The sequence below is a fragment of the Phascolarctos cinereus genome, unplaced genomic scaffold (genome assembly GCF_003287225.1).
Source record: "Phascolarctos cinereus isolate Bilbo 61053 unplaced genomic scaffold, phaCin_HiC Scaffold_726;HRSCAF=1367, whole genome shotgun sequence".
NCBI classification, from domain to species: domain Eukaryota; kingdom Metazoa; phylum Chordata; class Mammalia; order Diprotodontia; family Phascolarctidae; genus Phascolarctos; species Phascolarctos cinereus.
In genome coordinates this window covers 121,370,271-121,389,380 of record NW_027556098.1, presented here as the reverse complement: position 1 = coordinate 121,389,380, position 19,110 = coordinate 121,370,271, and the positions used below count along the sequence as shown (strand labels likewise).

General features: G+C 40.1%; 1 protein-coding gene across 1 annotated transcript in view; it reads left to right on the top strand.

The window, feature by feature from the left end:
- Nucleotides 1-19,110, top strand: part of SLCO2A1 (solute carrier organic anion transporter family member 2A1) — a 153,336-nt gene that overhangs the window by 61,615 nt on the left and 72,611 nt on the right. Inside the window, exons 2-3 of the mRNA XM_020986077.2 lie at nucleotides 4,106-4,243; nucleotides 5,156-5,318. Coding sequence (XP_020841736.1) covers nucleotides 4,106-4,243; nucleotides 5,156-5,318 — 301 coding nt within the window. The remainder of the gene's footprint in view (nucleotides 1-4,105; nucleotides 4,244-5,155; nucleotides 5,319-19,110) is intronic.

Below are 19,110 nucleotides of genomic sequence, written 5' to 3'. Positions count from 1 at the left end.
AACCCAGAGACTATTAGAGTGTCAAAGCTCAGAAGCTCCCCACCCATAATGATGGTTATACTTTTGTTTTCTCATCCCATTTCCTGATATGAACTGCCCCTCCCTCACCACAGGATACACATACTTTCCCACATTCACTCAATTACTATTCCAAAGACACTGCTTCCTTACAACAGCTCCCGTTTTCCTTCTAGGGTCAAGAAGGTTTTATTGGAATGAAGGGAGAGCCTTGTCTTTTGGCTCATATTCTTGGACTGGCCTGAGAGGCTGCCTCTTTCCTTATGTTTCAGAGGGGCTGATCCAGCCAAGTTCTGTACAGAAATTAATGAATATTTATTAAGCACTTATTATGTGCCAAGTACTGGAGGTAGAACTAGAACTCAAGACAGCTGCTGTTCTTAAGAAACTCATTTTACTATGGGGAGACAACACATAGAGGAGATTTCAGTTACAAGTCAGGTGGAAAGGCCCCATGGTCCATAGGGTATAGTAGCAAAACAGATGTTAATAATGCCTCTTCTTTAATGTCTTTTAACTGAAAAAATCACATCTATTTCTGATGTTAGAGCATTTAAGAGTGCCAAGGACTTTGGTGGTGAGAACTTATATGCACGGGGAAGACCTGAAATGGAAGGAGTCTTGGGAAGGGGTTACCTGATGTCTCATCAGAAGGAGGAAAGTGGGCTACTACGGTTCTGAGATGGAAAAGTAGACCTTATAATCTATCAGCAAAAAGAGTGTTTTTAAAGCTAGCATTTATATAGTGATTTAAAATTTACAGAGTGCTCTTTACTAATATTATCTTATCCTGGAAGGTAAGAGCTATTATTATACCCATTTTACAGAAGATGAAACTGAGGCAGACAGAAACTGAAAGTGACTTGCCTAGAGTCACACAGCTATTAATTGCCTGAGTCAGGATTTGAACTTCAGGTCTTCCTGACTCTAGGCCCAGCACTCTATTGACTGTCCTACCAAGCTGCCTCTAAGAAATTCTCAGCTCTCATGTGGATGCTGGATATGGGCTAGGTATGGCTGAAATAGGAACAAAAGAGTGGGATGTTGGCCTCTGTAACATCTCTTCTATTGTGGCCACCACCAGGGTCCTAGGAAAAAATCCAGGGCATCTGGATTTCTATTGAGTCTCCATCCGTCTGGCCAGAATACATACCCCTTTCCCTAAGGTCATCTCTTCACCTGGGTGCCCACTGTCCTGTTCCCCTGTGCATCTCCAGGTCCTTCTGAACTTTAGAAGTCACTGAGTCCAACCCTTTAATTTTACAGATGAGGCAACTTGGGCCCAAATAAGTTAAATGACTTGCCCAAGGTCACACAAGTAGTATATAGCAGAGCTGAAATTTGGACCAGTGTTAAGAATAAGAGGAACACAGAGATAAATCCAAGATTAATCAGATTTGCTTTAATCCCAGTATACAGTGGAAAGGAGGTTGAGTGAATTATTGGTACAAAGATATTGATAGAAGCTCTCTTTGTGGTATCAACGCCCCCCCCAACAAACTGGAAATTAAGGGATGCCATCAATTGGGAAATGAGCAAACACACCATGGTATATAAATGTGATGGAATACTACATGCTGAGATAAATGAGGAAGGTGATTTCAAAGAGACATGGAAAGACTTACATGAACTGAGACAGAGTAAGATGAGCAAAACCAGAACAATTTATACTGTAATATCAATATTGTAAAAACAAACAACTTTGAAGACATAATCACCATCCATGATTCCATGAATCAATGCTGAAACATGCCTCTTGAAAGAGAGGTGATGTGTTTAGAGTACAGAATGAGTCATATTTTTTGAACATAGCCCCTGAGAAAATTTGTCTTCCTTGACTATGCATAATTGTTAAAAGGAATCTTTTTCTTTTTCCTTCCTTCCTTCCTTCCTTCCTTCCTTCCTTCCTTCCTTCCTTCCTTCCTTCCTTCCTTCGTTCCTTCCTTCCTTCCTTCCTTCCTTCCTTCCTTCTTTCTCTTTCCTTCCTTCTTTCTTCCTTCCTAACCTTTTTTCCTTTCTTTCTTTTATTCTTTCTTTCCTTCTTTTCTCTTTATTCCTTCTCTCTCTTTCTTTCCTTCCTTATTTTCTTTCTCCCTCTTTCCTTCCCATCTTCCTCCCTCCCTCCCTACTTCCTTCTTTCCTTCCTTCCTTTTTCTTCCTTCCTTCCTTCCTTCCTTCCTTCCTTCCTTCCTTCCTTCCTTCCTTCCTTCCTTCCTTCCTTCCTTCCTTATTTCTGGAAGAATAATGGGGGTGATAGGAGGGAAAAATAGATTTTTGTAAATTAAAAAATAAGATATAATAAAAATTATTTTTAAAAAAAGTTAATACCCCTAATATGGAGGAAAATAAGAGAGTGAGGTAGCAACATGGTGAAAGTACCTTAAAACAAACTGCTTTGAAATTGTTTGGGCCTTATGAAGGTCATACTAGGTTGCACAGTGGATATAGCACTGGGACTGGAGTGAGGAAGACCTGAGTTCAAATCTGCCCTCACTTACTAGCTGGGCAAGTCACTTAACCTCAGTTTATCTCAATTTCTTCAACTATAAAATGGGGATAATAACAGCCCCTGTTTTCCAGAGTTGTAAGGATCAAATGAGATATTTGTAAAGGCTTAGTACAGTGCCTGGAGTGTATTAGGCACTGTATAAATGCTATTCCCCTCCTTCCCCCTTCATGGGATAGAAATTGTTTTCTGTCCTCCTACCTGACAGGAATGGCCACTTGTGAAGGCATGTCAGGCATGTCTAGGAGCCCGGAACTGGCCATTCCAAGCCCTGATTTTGTCCGGGTGGGAGAGGTAACATGGAATCTTGGCTTTGGCTCTATTATTTGGAATAAGGAATATTGAAGAGGAGTGAGGCTAAGCTTTGGAATGAAAAGAACATGAGAATGTAGCACTAATTAGTTCATTTGAGATTCCAGTTCTGTAATAACTGAAAGAGAATGTCAGATTACAAAATAGAATCGCTTTCCCATCTTCTCCCACATACACTCCTTTCCTTGGAGGATTAATATTACCCAAGGGATCACTGAGTGGTGATTTGGACCCTCTAAATCAGGGGTTCTTAACTTGGACTTGGTATTCTTTAAAAATATTTTGGTAGCTGTTTCAATATAATAGGTTTCCTTTAAAAATCTATATATTTTATCTTATGCAGGTTACCTTTATAAATCCACGTATTTTTAACTTATGCATTTAAAAACACAATTCTTACAAGGGGTCCTTAGGCTTCAGCAAATTTCCAAAGGGATTCAAGGCACAAAAAGGGTTAAGTACTCTTGCTCTAGTGCTCAGTATGTGATAGGATGGGAATAATACTGCCCCTAACATAAATGGAGCTTGGAGAATCAGTTTGGGGATCTGAGACTTCCAGGAGGAATAAATGTGGTGTTTTAGCCTTAGATTCCAGAAGTTATCTCATCTCTAGCCTAATTACTCACCTAACCTTATGGAACCTTGTTAGAGTTTATTCTAGTCTAGAAATGTAGCCAGAGATCCAAGGAAGGCACAGACGAAATGAAATATTATTGTTATTCTTTTACTAAAGTGTACATATTTTAAACCTTTTATCAAAATATAAATAGGCACTTAGAGTTTGATGTATTTTATTTTTTATTAATTTTTTGTTGAGATTTGTTGTATGTTATTTAAAAAAAGATTTGCTTTTTAAATAAAATAGTAACTGAATATCTACTGTCTTCTTATAGAACTTCAACTCTGCTGGCTTTTCTTTGTGGGTTGATGGTGATTTTAGTTTTTCTTCTCTGTGTCTATCTAAGATCAGACCCAGAATACTTGGGCAAAGGCCCTTCTGCTGACTTTTGGGATGGAACAGTAGATATCACAGAATGTGGGACCTTGAAGGGACTTGAAAGGTCCCTTAAACTAGTCCCACTTCTTACAGGTGAGGAAGATCAAACACAGAAGGATTAAATACCCATGATCACACAGAGAGTTATTGGGGGAGCCTAGAGCAGGCCTCTGAGGGCAGGTCTCTGTCCATGGTGGGTGAGGAAGCCCAGAGCCAGAGGAGGCTGGAGATGGAAGTGACTAACCGGCTGTTGTGTGTTCCATCTCTGACAGGTGTTTGTGCTTTGTCATGGGCTCCTACAATTGTGTCAGCTCCTCTACAGCGCCTACTTCAAGAGCAGTCTCACCACCATCGAGAAGCGCTTTGGCCTCTCCAGCTCCTCTTCTGGCTTCATCTCCAGTTTAAATGAGGTAAGTGCTCACCTGTCCTGGACCTACTGGTCAAGGAGCTGAGCAGGAGGGACTTGGGTATGGGGGACTCAAATCGTGACTCTGCCCTACTGCCCGATGAATGGAGATTTCCCAATTTTTGTCCCAAGTTTTTTTCCCCCTAAGTTCTAGAAAGATATGTCAGTTTTTTGAGGCTATGAATCTTTCTTTAGTTACTGGGAGTTTCTTTGAATGGCTGAAACACCAAGTACCTTTGAAAAGTGAAGAGAAATGTGGGCAGGCTGGGTTCTGGAGTTCTAGGTCAAGGGTTATTTCATTTTTACTGTTTTCTTTTTAGATGTTTTATTGGTGTTGCTTTCTCTTTTCACATCATTATCACTTCCAGTGATTCCCTGCTCCTTTGTTGTTGTTCAGTATTTTCAGTCATGTCTGACTCCTCATGATTCCATTTAAGGATTTTCTTGGCCAGGATACTGAAGTGGTTTTCCACTTCCTTCTCCAGCTTATTTCACAGATGAGGAAACCGAGGTAAACAGAGTTAAGTGACTTGCCCAGGGTCACACAGCTAGTAAGCGTCTGAAGCCAGATTTGAACTCAGGCAGATGAGTCTTTTAGACCCAGCACTTTATCTATTGAGCCACCTCGCTGGCCAAGCACTATATAAATGTTAGCTAGTGTTATGTATCTATTTCTAGAAATGTGTCCTCTATTAAAATGTAAGCTACTTGAAAGCAGGAATTGTTTTTTCATTTCTTTGTATCCCCACAGTGCTTACCACATACTAAGTACCAGCAGATACTTGTAGATGTATGTATTGATTCACCTCAGAAGTAAGACCTTTTTTGGGTACACATAAGGAGATCTTTCATTTTGGATCGTATAAGCCTGGGTGGGTCCGATCTCACACATGCTGCTCTCTGCTCTCATCCACAGATCAGCAATGCTATCCTTATCATCTTCATCAGTTACTTTGGTAGCCGTGTCCACCGGCCCCGGGTCATCGGTATTGGGGGCCTCCTGTTGGCTACAGGTGCTTTCCTTCTCACCCTCCCACACTTCCTCTCAGAGCCCTACCAGTATTCCTCTGTCACTGGGGGTAAGTAACTTTCCCCTTCAAACTCCCAAATCTATCCCAAAAGATGTGCAATGCCCATCTCCTGCAGAGGCAAGCTGTAGTCCCACCAGAGCAGGGAGAATCCTCTTCCTTTCTTAAAGAGAAACAGATTTTTTAAAAGATTTATTTCAGATACAGAAAATGCATAGGCAAGCCAATCAACAGAAGACTGAATACCAACTCGAGCTTCTTCATAAGCTGACTTTTTTATTCTTCCCCCCCCACTTAATAGTATTTTATTTTTTCCAATTATATATATAGTTTTCAATATTCACTTTTATAAGGTTTTGAGTTACAAATCCTCCCCCCCTCCCCAAGATGACAAGCAATCTGATATAAGCTATACATGTACAATCATATTAAACATATTTCCACATTAGTCATGTTGTGAAAGGAGAATCAGAACAAAAGGGAAAACCCACAAGAAAGAAAAAAAAAAGCAAATAGTATGCTTCGATCTGCATTCAGACTCCATAGTTCTTTCTCTGGGTATGGATAACATTTTCCATCATGAGTCTTTTGGAATTGTCTTAGATCATTGTATTGCTGAGAAGAGCTATGACTTTTTTATTCTTTCAGGCTCTAGATTTATCTTGTATAGTGAAAAGGGTAAAAGTTTAGAGAAGGTATTCTAAACCTTGTTTTAAAAAATATTTTGATCTAATGGTAATCATCTCTAAGGCAGGGTGGGGAGAGGGGGAAAACATGTAAAAACTACACAGCAGAGAATAAAAGAAAATTTAGAAGGAAGTATAGAAAGCAGAGCGGCTTTGAAAACAATGTGCAAATTTCTCAAATAAAAAGTAAACTGCATGAAATGTAAATTCATGGTTTTATAGTGAATAATCTTTTTATGTTGTTTTATGTGCATGGAAATGTTCTGGTTTTTTTGCTTTCATGTATTTAAGTTCTATATGAATAAAAAAAGAAAAAAATTGATAACTGTATTACAGTTGCTTTCCTTTGTAATCCTATGTGTTTTGTTTTGTGCATTTAAAATCATTATTCTGTGGAGTCCATAGGCTTTACTAAACTTCCAAAGCAGCCTATTATAAAGGAAAAGGTCAAGAACTTCTAGTGTAGAAGATATAGAGTTGGTCTCAATGTCAGGAAGAACTGCCTGTGTGACCCTTGAGCAAGTGGCATAAGCTCTCTGTGCTCTAAGCAGCTCTCTACAGCTGTAAGTTGCTGAAAAGATGCATTAGTAGGAGTTTTTTCACTAGGGAGTCCTCTATACCATTGAAATCACAGTCCTTATCCCTATTCCCTAATACAAAAAAAAAAGCTGACTTTGGAGTCACAGGGATCTATTAGTTAGCCAGGCCATCCTTTCTGAGATTCAGTTTCCTCATCTATAAAGTGAGAATAATCATGCTTCTGCTGTCTACCATTGAGGCAGTGCAGTATGGTGAGGAGAGTCCATGCTTGTAATCAGGAAAACGTGAATTTAAATCCTGTCTCTGCCTCAATTTACTGATCTGTAAGAGAAGGATTGGATTTGATGGTCTCTATGGTCCCTTCCAGCTCCAAAGCTCCCATCCTGTAACTGAGTATATGACCTGCATTCTATCTGCCTGCAAAAGCTGTTGTGTAACAAGGATGTAGGATTATAGATTTGGAGCTGGAAAGGACCTCAGATGTCAATTTAGTCCAACATCCTAATTTTATAAGTGAGGAAAATGAGACCCAAGGAGACTAAGTGAGTTGCCCAAGGTCACACAGTTAATAAATAATAAGAGAATAAGCATTTACATAACACATACTATGTGCCAGGTACTGGGCTAAGCGATTTATAAGTATCACAGTATTTGATCCTTACAATAATCCTGAAAGGTAAGTGCTATTATCATCCTCGTTTTACAGTTGAGGAATCAGAGGCTAAGTGACATACCCAATGACACACGGCTAGTGGAGTCTGAGGCTGGATTTGAACTCAGGTATTCCTGACTCCATGTCTAGTGTTCTGTCCACTGCACCATGTAATGGAGATAACATTTGAACCTAGGTCTTTTGACTCTTTTAGACTTAAAGCCCTATGTAAATGTGAACTATTGTTTCTGTTCCCGGTGTTCTTTGATGTCGAGATTATTTGTTAGCGTCCCCAATAAAAGAGAACTAAAACCTAAAGGCAGCTCATGGCTTAGTGGATGGAGCACCAGGCCTGCAGTCAGTAAGACCGGAGTTCAAATCCAGCCTCAGACACTTCCTAGCTGTGACTGTGGGCAAGTTACTTCATCCTGTTTGCCTCAGTTTCCTCATCTGTCAAATGAGCTGGAGAAGAAAATGGCAAAACACTCTAGTATCTCTGCCAAGAAAACCCCAGATGAGGTCACAAAGGGTTGGATATGATTGGAACAACTGAACAACAATGAAGCCTAAATCAGTCTGTCTTGATTCATTGAGACTGGTTTAGTGGGGAAGACACTGAAACTATTGGCTGATAAGATGAAGCAATTGATTTGTTCCTTGTTTCTGGGTATTCTGCTGTCTGCTCATGCTGACCTCATTCCTCCTTGATTTTCAATAAAAGTGTTTGTTGCCCTGTCATGCTCGAGATGAAGCCTAGAAACCCATAAAAGAGATTAAGTCAAGTCTATAGAGCTAGATGATATTAACTCAGAGCAAAGTTCAGAACTGTATGGAATATGTGGTCATGTGAGTTCAGGTTTCATTCCTGATTCTCTAGCTAACTGGCTGAATGGCCTCAGGCAAGTTATTTTCCTCCTTCCTTTGCTAATTTGTTAAATGATGGTGTTAGAACCCATCATGTCTTCAGAGTACTGCTAGTAAGGCATTCCTCAGCAGAGAGGTGGGGGTCTAGGGGTCTGATAGAAGGTATACACTTGAAGGTGTGGTCAATGTGTTGATTTGTTTTGCTTGACTATACTTATGTCTTGTAAAGAAGGGTTCTAGATGGGGAGGAGAAATAGCATTGGGAATTGACCATGATGTAGAAAAAAAAGAGCATCAATAAAACACTTAAAAAGAAAAAAAATCTCTAAGGTTCCTTCCAAATGTCAAATCCTATTCTGTCCTGAGGAAAAGAGCCTTTTACACAGGTTAAGAATAGTCACCAGAACAGTGAGTATGGGCTTAGACCGAGCAACTTAGAAGAAAAATGGTGGTGTAGTAAATTAGAAATGGAAGTAGTAAATTAAAAATGGGGTTGGTTTCAAAGGCTTTGGGTTTGGCCCTAACCTTTCCCCCTAATTACCCACTTGCTCTTGGCAAGTGACTTGACTGACTCTGGGCCTCAGTTCTTATCTGTAAAATGAGTGGGTTGGACCAGATGACTTCTGATGGCCCTTGAGGCTCTAGATCTATGATTGAACAATTAGATGACCTTTAAGGGCCTCTGTAGCTTTAGATCTATTGTCCAATGGCCTCAGGTCTTGTAGAATATCAGGGCATTGATCACAGAACACACCAGTATTCAGCTACGACCAAGGTCTTAGACTCCTCCACAGCAAACAGTGCATGGCGTGTGTTCCTCCTAGGACAAGACTGTAGAACTGTGTATCGATCTAAGATGTTAGCCCTGAAGAGAGATATCTAACCGTGAGAGATGATCTAGCCCAAACACTTTGTTTTATGGGTAATGGAACTGAGGCCTGGACATGTGTACTGATGGGTATTTAAAGAAGCAAGATTCCATCTCAGTCAGTCAATGAACATTGATTATCTATTGTGTGCCAGGCACTGTGCTAAGCTCTTGGGATATAAAAAAGGCAAAAGACAGTGCCTGCGCTCAAGGAACCCACAGTTTAATGGGGGAGACAACATGTAAATAACTATATATAAAATTGGAGATAATCAAAAAGGGAGGGATTAAAATTGAAAGGGATTGGGAAAGACTTCCTGCAGAAGTTGGGATTTGAGCTGAGACTTGAAGGAAGCCGGGAGGTGGAGATGAGGAGAAAGAGCATTCCGGGCCAGTGACAATGGTCAGAAAACAGGAGATGGAATGTGTTGTCCAAGGAACAGCAAGAAGGCCGGCACTACCAGACTGAGTATGTGGAGTGGGGTGGAAGATGTAAGAGGACTGGAAAAGTCGGGAGCAAGGTAGGTTATGAAAGGCTTTGAATGCCAAACAGAAGATCATATATTTGATCCTGAAGGTGACAGCGAGCCACTGGAGTTCACTGAGTAAGGGAGTGATGTGGTCAGACCTGTGCTTTAGGAAGATTGCTTTGGTAGCTGAGTGGAGGATGGCCTAGAACAGGAAGTTCTCACTGTTATCCTTAGGCTTGTGTACCTTCAGGGAAGGGCCAATGAGAATGCTTCCCCAGAGTGTGCTAGCATACTTGGCCCATGCTCTGGGCATTCCTGTGGCATGGTGTGTGAGTCTCGGGGGAGGCCCCAATGCAGACCACAGACTTTTAGTAGGCAGGCTTCAGGATCTGCTGTGCTCTCAAGAATTCATCATCTGATGCTCCCCTTTCTGTTGATCATCCTTTCAGAAGTGGGCTCGGCTGCTCCTCAGGTGTTAGCCCTTTACCTGTCTGGCCCATGTTTGAAGCCTTTTCAGCTTGACTGGACCTGCCTAAGACCTTGTGCTTTGTTGGCATAGCCTTTAAGACCCCAGGGACAGAGCTGGGCTCTAGAGGGGAGAGGAAAAAATATAGATCTCATTCCCTTCTTGGCAGGAGTGCAGGACTACAGGTGTGGAAATGCTATATATGGTGTGCAACACAGAATAGATGGGTTGGTTAGCTTTGGTGAATTGCTTTTCCCCCTTTCTTCTTTATTTGTTACAAGGGATATTGAACCAGGTAAGGGAAGGGGAAGGATATCTTCAGTAATGAAGGTGATCTAGAAACCAAAGATGGGGGATAGGGACAGGAACTAGGCCTAGGATTTCATTAGTTTTAGAAGCTCCTGAGACACCCTCCACCAATGTAGGTTGGCACCTTCTCTGTAGCTAAAAGACTTAAGGAGTTGCCTAAAGCACTGAGATTATTAATAACTTACCCATGGTCACACAGGAAAATGTAAGATATCAATACTTATTATTATTGGGGCAGCTAGGTGACCAGTGGATAGAGTGCCAGACCCAGAGTCAGAAAGACTCATCTTCCTGAGTTCAAATCCAGCCTCAGACACTCACTGTGTGACCAGGGGTAGGTCACTTAACCCTGTTTGCCTCAGTTTCTTCATCTGTGAAATGAGCTGCAGAAGGAAATGGCAAACTACTCCCGTATCTTTGCCAACAAAACCTTGAATGGGGTTATGAAGACTTGACTGAACTACAGCAACATTATCATTATTATAACCCAGTTTATAATATATATCATGTCATATCGTATTGTATCATATTATAATAACATAATTCAGATTTCACACCAAACTGAAACATTAGATGATGACTTTAAGGGAAATACTATGGTATAGGAAGCCATTTTCTTTAGGGGAAATAATTTTTTTATAAGAGAATCTGAGGGATGGGCTGTCACTTATGTGAATAGCAGGTGTAGAAGGCTAGGCATATCCCATAATTTTAATTCAGGAAAGAATGTTGATATATGGAGAAACTAATTGACGTAAGAATGAAATTAAGTTAGTTTCTTTCTGTTATAGGATGAAGTAAGCTGTCGGATCCTAGATTTAGTTTACGTATAAGGAAGCTAAGGCTCAGAGAGGTTAGGTAACTTGAACAAAGTCACACAGGTGGTGGGAGTGAGGATTAGAACCCAGGACCTCTGACTCCAATTCCAGTGTTCTTTCTGCTGCACCAAAGAAAGCTTTCAATAAGGATCCAGAGGAAGCCTTCAAAATGCAAAGGGATAGAGTGTTCAAGGAAGGTGATGCCTTGGAACTCTGGCCTGCCTAGCAGCCCATAACAACTGAATATCCACTGGAGAATAAAGGTGGATGAAACCTTCTTTTTCTCTGAATTGCTGTATCTGACCTCCTCCTTCTCCTCCTTTTTCCCTTTCTCCTTCTCCTCCTCCCCCTCCTTCTAACTCTTCTTCTTAGCATCATCATTATTATTACTATTAAATTAAATTATTTAATAAATAGTTAATGACATTAATCAATCAGAATAATAGCTAGCATTTATACAGGGTTTTAAGGTTTGCGAAGCACTTTACATATATTATCTCATTTGGTCTTCATAACAACCCTGTGAAGTGGATGCTATTATTATCCCCATCTTACAGATGAGAAAACTGAGACTAAGAGATGTTAAATGACTTGCCCCAATCATGCAGCTTGTAAGTGTCTAAGGCAGGATTGGAACTCAGGACTGACTCCTAATTCTGTCCACTAAAGGACATGCTAATGTTCTTCAAGTTATTAGAAGCCTGAAGTAAGGCCAGTGAGGACCCATTCTGCCAGGTGGCTGGATGTGTCAGTTTCAGTCACACACCACCACACCTCCCTGCCCTGCCAATTCCATTTTAATTTGATCTGGGTTCCTGGGTTGTAATGGGCCCACATCATTTTTCTCATTTTCATTCCAATGCATAATCTCTGCAGGGAAGGGCATCTGAAAACAATTACTTGGCTTCTCATCCAAGAATGGTATATTTACAAGGTCTTCAGGCCCACCCAGGAGGGAGATTCTCTACATTTTATGTCTTAGATCTCTTCTTGCTCTGAACTAAGCTTCCCAACCCTACAGGAGGGTTTTGGGAGGTGGTGAAAGCAGGCATGGCCTTCTCCTCCAGGTTTCACTGAGGAACCACAGGTTAAAAAGGCTGGGTCTAGGTTGGTTTGTATCAAATGTTATGTAATTCTAACAACAGGGTAGGTTAGTCTTCCTCAGTTGAAGAAGAGTTATTCCTAAGAACAAAAGCTGTGGGTAGCAGCTGGACCACCCCCAGAGGGTATTCAGGATTTCAGTCTAGAGTAGGGGTTCTTTTTTAAAAATTTAATTTAACATTTTATTTTTTCCCGATTACATGTAAAAACAATTTTAAAATTATTTTTTTCAAATTTTGAGTTCCAAATTCTCTCCCTCTCTCTCCTCCCCCTCATTGAGAAGGTAAGCAATTTGACATAGATTATACATGTGTAGTCATGCCAAACACATTTCCGTGTAAGTCATGCTGTGAAAAAAAAAACACAGACAAAAACCCTCAAGAAAAATAAAGTAAAGAAAAAGAATCTTCAATCTGCATTCAGGCTCCATCAGTTATTTTTCTGGAGATGAACAGCACCTTTCATCATAAGTCCTTTGGAACTGTCTTGGATCATTGTATTGCTGAGAAGAGCTAAGTCAATGACAACTGATTATCACACAAGATTGCTGTTCTCATGGTTCTGCTCATTTTACTTTGCATCAGTTCATGTAAGTCTTTCCAGGTTATTCTGAGAGCATCCTTAGAGCAGGGATTAACTTTTTGTGTGTATCCTAGTCCCCTTTGGTAGTCTGGTGAAACCAATGCCCCTTATCAGAATAACGTTTCTAAGTGTATAAAATAAAATACACAGAATTACAAAGGAAATTAATTATATTGAAATATAGTTATCCATTAAAAAACAAACAAACAAAAAACCAAGCAAACAAACAAAAAACAAGGGAATGGATCCTACACTAAGATTTCCTGATGTGAAGCATTCTCTGGTTTCTTGAAATTTGGGAGAGGAGAAAGGAAAGGGCAGTGACCAACTGTGGGGTCTACTGAAGTGGACAGTAGGGTTCACAGAAAATCCACTCAAAAGAGAGTTTATACAGAATGCCACCCATCTCCAGAAGCCAACCATGGCAATATCTGATAGGAGTGCTGCTTTGTGAGGTCAACAACTGCCATTGACAGAATGTTTTACATTCTATCAATAGTGGGAAAAACACTCCAATGTAGGCATATTGAAAGAGTTAAAAAGAGCCCTCTCCATTTTACTGATATGGCTACCAAGGCTCAGAGATATAAAAGATAGTTACACCTTGAACTTATACCTTTTAAGCCCACCGCACAGCATTCTTATGGGGAAAGTTTTTTTTATAAAATCATAAAATATTATATTAATACAAGTTATTATTGTTGTCACTACCTTGTTAATGCTTCCTTTATTATTTTTTTGAGGCAATTGGAGTTAAGTGACTTGTCCAGGGTCACCAATAAGTATCTGAGACCAGATTTGACCTCAGGTCCTCCTGACTCCATGCCTGGTGCTTTAGCTACTGCGTCACCTAGCTAGCTGCCCCCACTAGTCTCTTAAAGGATGAGATGATGCCTTCTCTAAAGGAGCACAGGTCTGGAATGAACTGTGGAATCAAATATTTTCAAAATATCAATTGAAAGAAACACTGGTCATGACCTAACAAGTTTGCTTATTTAACAAATTTGATTCAACAAACATTTATCAAAGGCCCACCTTGTGCAAAGACTCTCTGCTTATACATTGTCTCTCTTGTCTTTCTACCATCTGGTAATAAGGAGAATGGCTTAAATATCACAATACCTTTCTCTTCTCTGGCTAGACCAAGATCTTCCTTTCACATATTTTGTTTTTTCTTTCTTTTTTTGGTGAGGCAATTGGGGTTGAGTGACTTACCCAAAGTCACACAGCTAGTAAGTGTGAAGTCTCTGAGGCCGGATTTGAACTCAGATCCTCCTGACTCTACAGCCAGAGCTCTATCCACTGAGCCACCTAGCTGCCCCATTCCTTTGTTTTTAACTGACCTGTGCCTTCATCAGTTTAGAGAACTGGTGTGGAAACTGCCTATCCAAAATCAGCACCTCAGTTGCCACGCAGACTCTTAGAGAATTGCCTAGAGCACTGAGAATCTGTGATTGCCCAGGTGCACATAGCCTTTGGTGGACAGCTAGGTGACACAGTGGATGGAGTGCATGGCCTTGAGTCAGAAAGGTTCATCTTCCTGAGCTCAAATCTGGCTTCCCCAGATACTTACTAGCTGTGTGACCGTGGGCAAGTCACTGAACAGTGTTTGCCTCAGTTTCCTCATCTATCAAATGAGCTGGAGAAGGAAATGGCAAATTATTCCAGTATCTTGGCCCAGAAAACCCCAAATGGGGTCACAAAGAGTTGGACACAACTGAAAAATGACTGAACAACAGCATAGCCCTGCTGATTCTGAGAAAGGACTTAAACTCAGATTTTCCTGACCTCACAGCACACAGTACTCTGTCTGTTAAGCCAAGCTGTCTCTCCCATTTCATCTGAACATCTTTAAGTGCTCCCATATTGAGGCTCAAAACTCTAGTATTCATATAACCTTCTGTAAGATGCCCAAGTAAAACATTCCATCTCCTGACTCTATCCATTTTCACCAGCCGTGCTCCATTCCTGCTGTTCTTTCCCTTCTCACTCACAAACTCCTGGCTTCCCTGACTTCCTTTAAATCTCAAATTAAAATCCCACAGCAGGTCCTATTTTTTTTTTATCTTTCTTAGTACAGGGCTTGGCACGTAGTAGGTGCTTCATAAATGCTGGCTGACTTGGCTGTCCATAGAGTCACTTGTGGCTGTGGGGATTAGAAATTTATCACTCATTAATATCACTCACAAATGTAATTATCTTTTGTTGAACTCCCATCCGTTTCCCTGAGAGGCAAAGTCACCCCAGGAGAATAAGTGGAAAAGTCATGATAACCAAATATTTAAAGGGGTGTGGACATTCCAGAAATAAGGAAGATCTTGTTTTTTTTTTTAAATAATAGTTGCTAATGTTGAAAATAAGCCAAGAAAGAAATATTTGGGAAATTTACACAGGTCCAAATCAATGGAATGACCTAGTAAAATCATGTAATGGTTTCTGAAGTGTTCCAAAGATATGAAAAAGTTTCCTTGGACAGGAAGGCAGTCAACATGATACCAGTTTATTATAGCAGATAAGAGAAAAGACTTTGAAAATTAGTTATCTGATAAGATGAGCTGTGGTCTATAAAAAAGTCTAAAGACCAAAACTTGAGGAAAATCTGCACCAAGAGACAATGGATGAGACATAGGCAGGAAGCCCTGTGAATTCGTCAAGGCTAAACAGCAGCACGCCATGCCAAAGATTTTATTTTGTAGCAAATTAAGAAATTAGGAAAGGGAAGGAACACAAGAAATGTTACTATGCAACTCAATAGCCTTTTTTCATTCATCAAGATATACATAGCGCTTAGTTTCTGGTTCCAATATTATCTGTACTAATGGCGTGTAACTTGGACTTAGATGTAGGTAGACCTGAGTTCAAATCCCACTTCAGATATTTACTAGCTGGGTGACCCTGGGCAAGTCACTTAACTGCCTTCTGCCTCAGTTTCCTTACCTATAAAATGAAGGTAATAGTAGCATCTGCCTCTCAGAGATATTGTGAGGATAAAATGAGATAATATTTGCAAAGGACTTTGTAAACTTTAAGGCACTTTATAAATGTTTACTATTATTATCATAATATCACATATGTTCTCTGGACCTCAGTTTCCCTATCTGTAAAATGAGAGCAGTTGAACCAGATGATTCAAAAGACTTTTCCATCTTTGCCTTCTTTGCTTCTGGGAGCCTGTGCCTCGCACAGATTTCTATTCTATCTGCAAAACATCCCTAGGGAAAATTATCTTAATCTTATCTGTGGAGGGAGTGAGGGAGTTGCTGGCAGCAAAATGTGTTTAATGGTGTAAGACTAGAGACACTTTGATTGGCAAAAAGTCACATAAGAAATAGGAGCATCTTCCTCAATTGATAAATGGTCAAAGGATATGAACAGGCAGTTTTCAGACGAAGAAATTAAAGCCATCTGTAGTTATATGAAAAAATGCTCTAAATTGCTATTGGTTAGAGAAATGCAAATCAAAACAACTCTGAGGTACCACCACATCACATCTATCAGATTGGCCAACATGACAAAACAGGAAAATGATACATGCTGGAGAAGATGTGGGAAAATTGGAACACTAATGCATTGTTGGTGGAGTTGTGAAGTGATCCAACTATTTTGGAGAGCAATTTGGAACTGTGCCCAAAAGCTATAAAACTGTGCATACCCTTTCACCCAGCAATAGCACTTCTAGGGCTGTATCCCAGAGAGATCATACAAATGGGAAAAGGACCCACATGTACAAAAATATTTATAGCAGCTCTTTTTGTGGTGGCAAAGAATTGGAAATTGAGAGGATACCCATCAACTGGGGAATGGCTGAGCAAGTTGTGGTTTATGAATTTAATGGAATGCTATTGTGCTGTAAGAAATGATGAATGGGCTGACTTCAGAAAAACCTAGAAAGACTTATATGGTCTGATGCTGAGTGAAGTGAGCAGAACCAGGAGAACGTTGTACACTGTAACAGTCATGTTGTGATACGACTAATATTGATAGACTTAACACTTCTCAGCAGTGCACAGATCTAAGACATCTCCAAAGGCCTCATAATGGAAAATGCTATTCACAAAGAAGAAAGAACTATGGAGTTTGAATGCAGATCGAAGCATACTATTTGCTATTTTTTTTCTTCTGTTGTGTTTTGTTTCCTCTTTCTGGTGGTTCCTCTTATTGGCTCTAATTCTTACTTACAACATCACTAATGTGAATATATGTTTAATAGGAATGTATATGTGTAGCCTATATCAAATTGCATGTTGTCTTGAGGAGGGAGATGGGGAGGGAGGGGGAGAAAAATTTGAAGCTCAGAAGCTCATAGAAGTGATTGTTGATCATTCAAAATAAACAAATTTTAAAAAAAAGAAATAGGAGCATTACTGGCCTAGAATCCATCTCCACAGATTCCCAGCACTGAGCTCATTCTATTTAAATATGTGGTTGGAATTAATAATAATTTTTTAAAATTCAATTTTATTTTCAACTCTGAATTTTTTCCCTCCCACTCCCTCACCTCCATACTGAGAAAGTAAGAAAATCAAAACCATACAAACTTGTATAGTCAAACAAGGCAAATTCCTGCTTTACCTGTGTTGGGGAAAAGAAAAGGCCATAGAATTTTTATTCTGTGTACGTTACCTCTGTCTGTAGGTGGGTAGCATAATATTAATAATAATAATGATGATGTAATAATACTCTTTCTGCTACTAGCTGACACACCTGAGGCTTTTTTTTTTAACATACTTAAAATACAGTATTTTATTTGATCCTCACAACAAACCTGTGGAGTGTTATTTTTCCTATTTTACAGGTGGAAATTGAGCCCCAGACAACTTGCCTAGGATCACAGAGATAATATGTGAAGTGGGATTTGAAACCAAGTCTTTCTGGCCCCCAAGTCCAAGGCTCTATCCAATAAGCCAACCTGTCTCTTGTAGCTCTGTTTTCAACACCAGCTGAAGCTGGAGTCACAGGAACTGAGATCAGCACCTGGCTCTGTCCCTTGCTACCTGTGTGACCTTAGACAAGTCACCTAACTCTTCTTGGCCTCAGTTTCTTCATTTGATAAATGAGAGGGTTGTACTAAATCAGTAGTTCTCAAATATGTTGCTCTCAGGACCCCATAATACTCTTAAAATTGTTGAACCACTCCCCCCCCAAAGAACTTTTGCTTAAATGGATTATATCTCATTGATGTTGACCATATTAGAAATTAAGAGAGCTTTGTATTATTATAAAAATAGTTTTGACTCCATGGACCCCCAGAAAGGTTCTTGTGGATCTCCAGTAGTCTTCATCCACACTTTGACTTTGACATACCATTCTGCTAAATGGACTCTGACATCCCTCCCAGCTCACCATAAATGGAAAAACTGTTTACCAAGCCCTATGTGCCAGGCACTGTGCTACATTCTGGGAATCCAAATACAAGCAAAAAAAAAATTCCCTGCCCTCAAGGAGCTTATATTCTGATTGGAAAAGACAATTACATAAAAAAGAACTGAGAAGCTGGTGGAAGGAGTGGGTTTTGGGGAAGTGAGGGTCTGTAGTGAGCTGTGGGTGGTGTGGATACTTCTTTAAATGGAAGGTCTGGAGAGTAACTCACCAACAGAGGATGTAATGGTAGAAGCTTTTTGGCAGCATGAGAAGGCTACTGGGGAGAGGAAAAATAGTTTAGTGAGTCATGGGCTGGGCCTAATTAGAAGTGATTTGTGATCTGTGATCCTGTTACTTTAATGGATAAAGTTGCCTATGAAATAGAAATTCAAATTGGATTAGCTCTGAGAACTGATTCATGATTTAGAGTCATAAGCCAAAAGTGCCCACAAAAATTACTCCACAAGTTCCTCTTCCCTTGACCCGTACTACATAATCATTTAAAATGGTGAGGTACTCTCTTGATCCAGAGAGCCCCACAAAATCGTGCAAGTCAAGGGGTTCAAATTTCGGGGTCCACTTCAAGAACACCCGTGAAATAGCCCAAGCTATCAAGGGCATGCATATCAGAAAAGCCACCAAGTATTTGAAAGATGTCACACTGAAGAGACAATGTGTTCCCTTCAGGCGATATAATGGTGGAGCTGGCAAGTGTGCGTAGGCTAAGCAGTGGCGTTGGACACAGGATTGTTGGCCCAAAAAGAGTGCTGAATTCTTGCTGCATATGCTTATAATGCAGAGAGTAATGCAGAACTGAAGGGTTTGGACGTGGATTCTCTTGTCATTGAGCATATCCAGGTTAACAAGGCTCCCAAAGGGCTCGTGGTTGAATGAACCCATACGTGAGTTCTCCTTGCCATATTGAGATGATATTTACTGAAAAAGAACAAATTGTTCCTAAACCAGAAGAGGAGGCTGCTCAAAAGAAAAAAGATATCTCAGAAGAAAGTGAAACAAAAGCTTATGGCATAGGAGTAGATACATTAGAATGCAAATAAAAGTGAAATGAAAACATTTGTTAAAGTAAATTTTTTTTACAGTAAATATTTTTAAAGTATTTATTTTC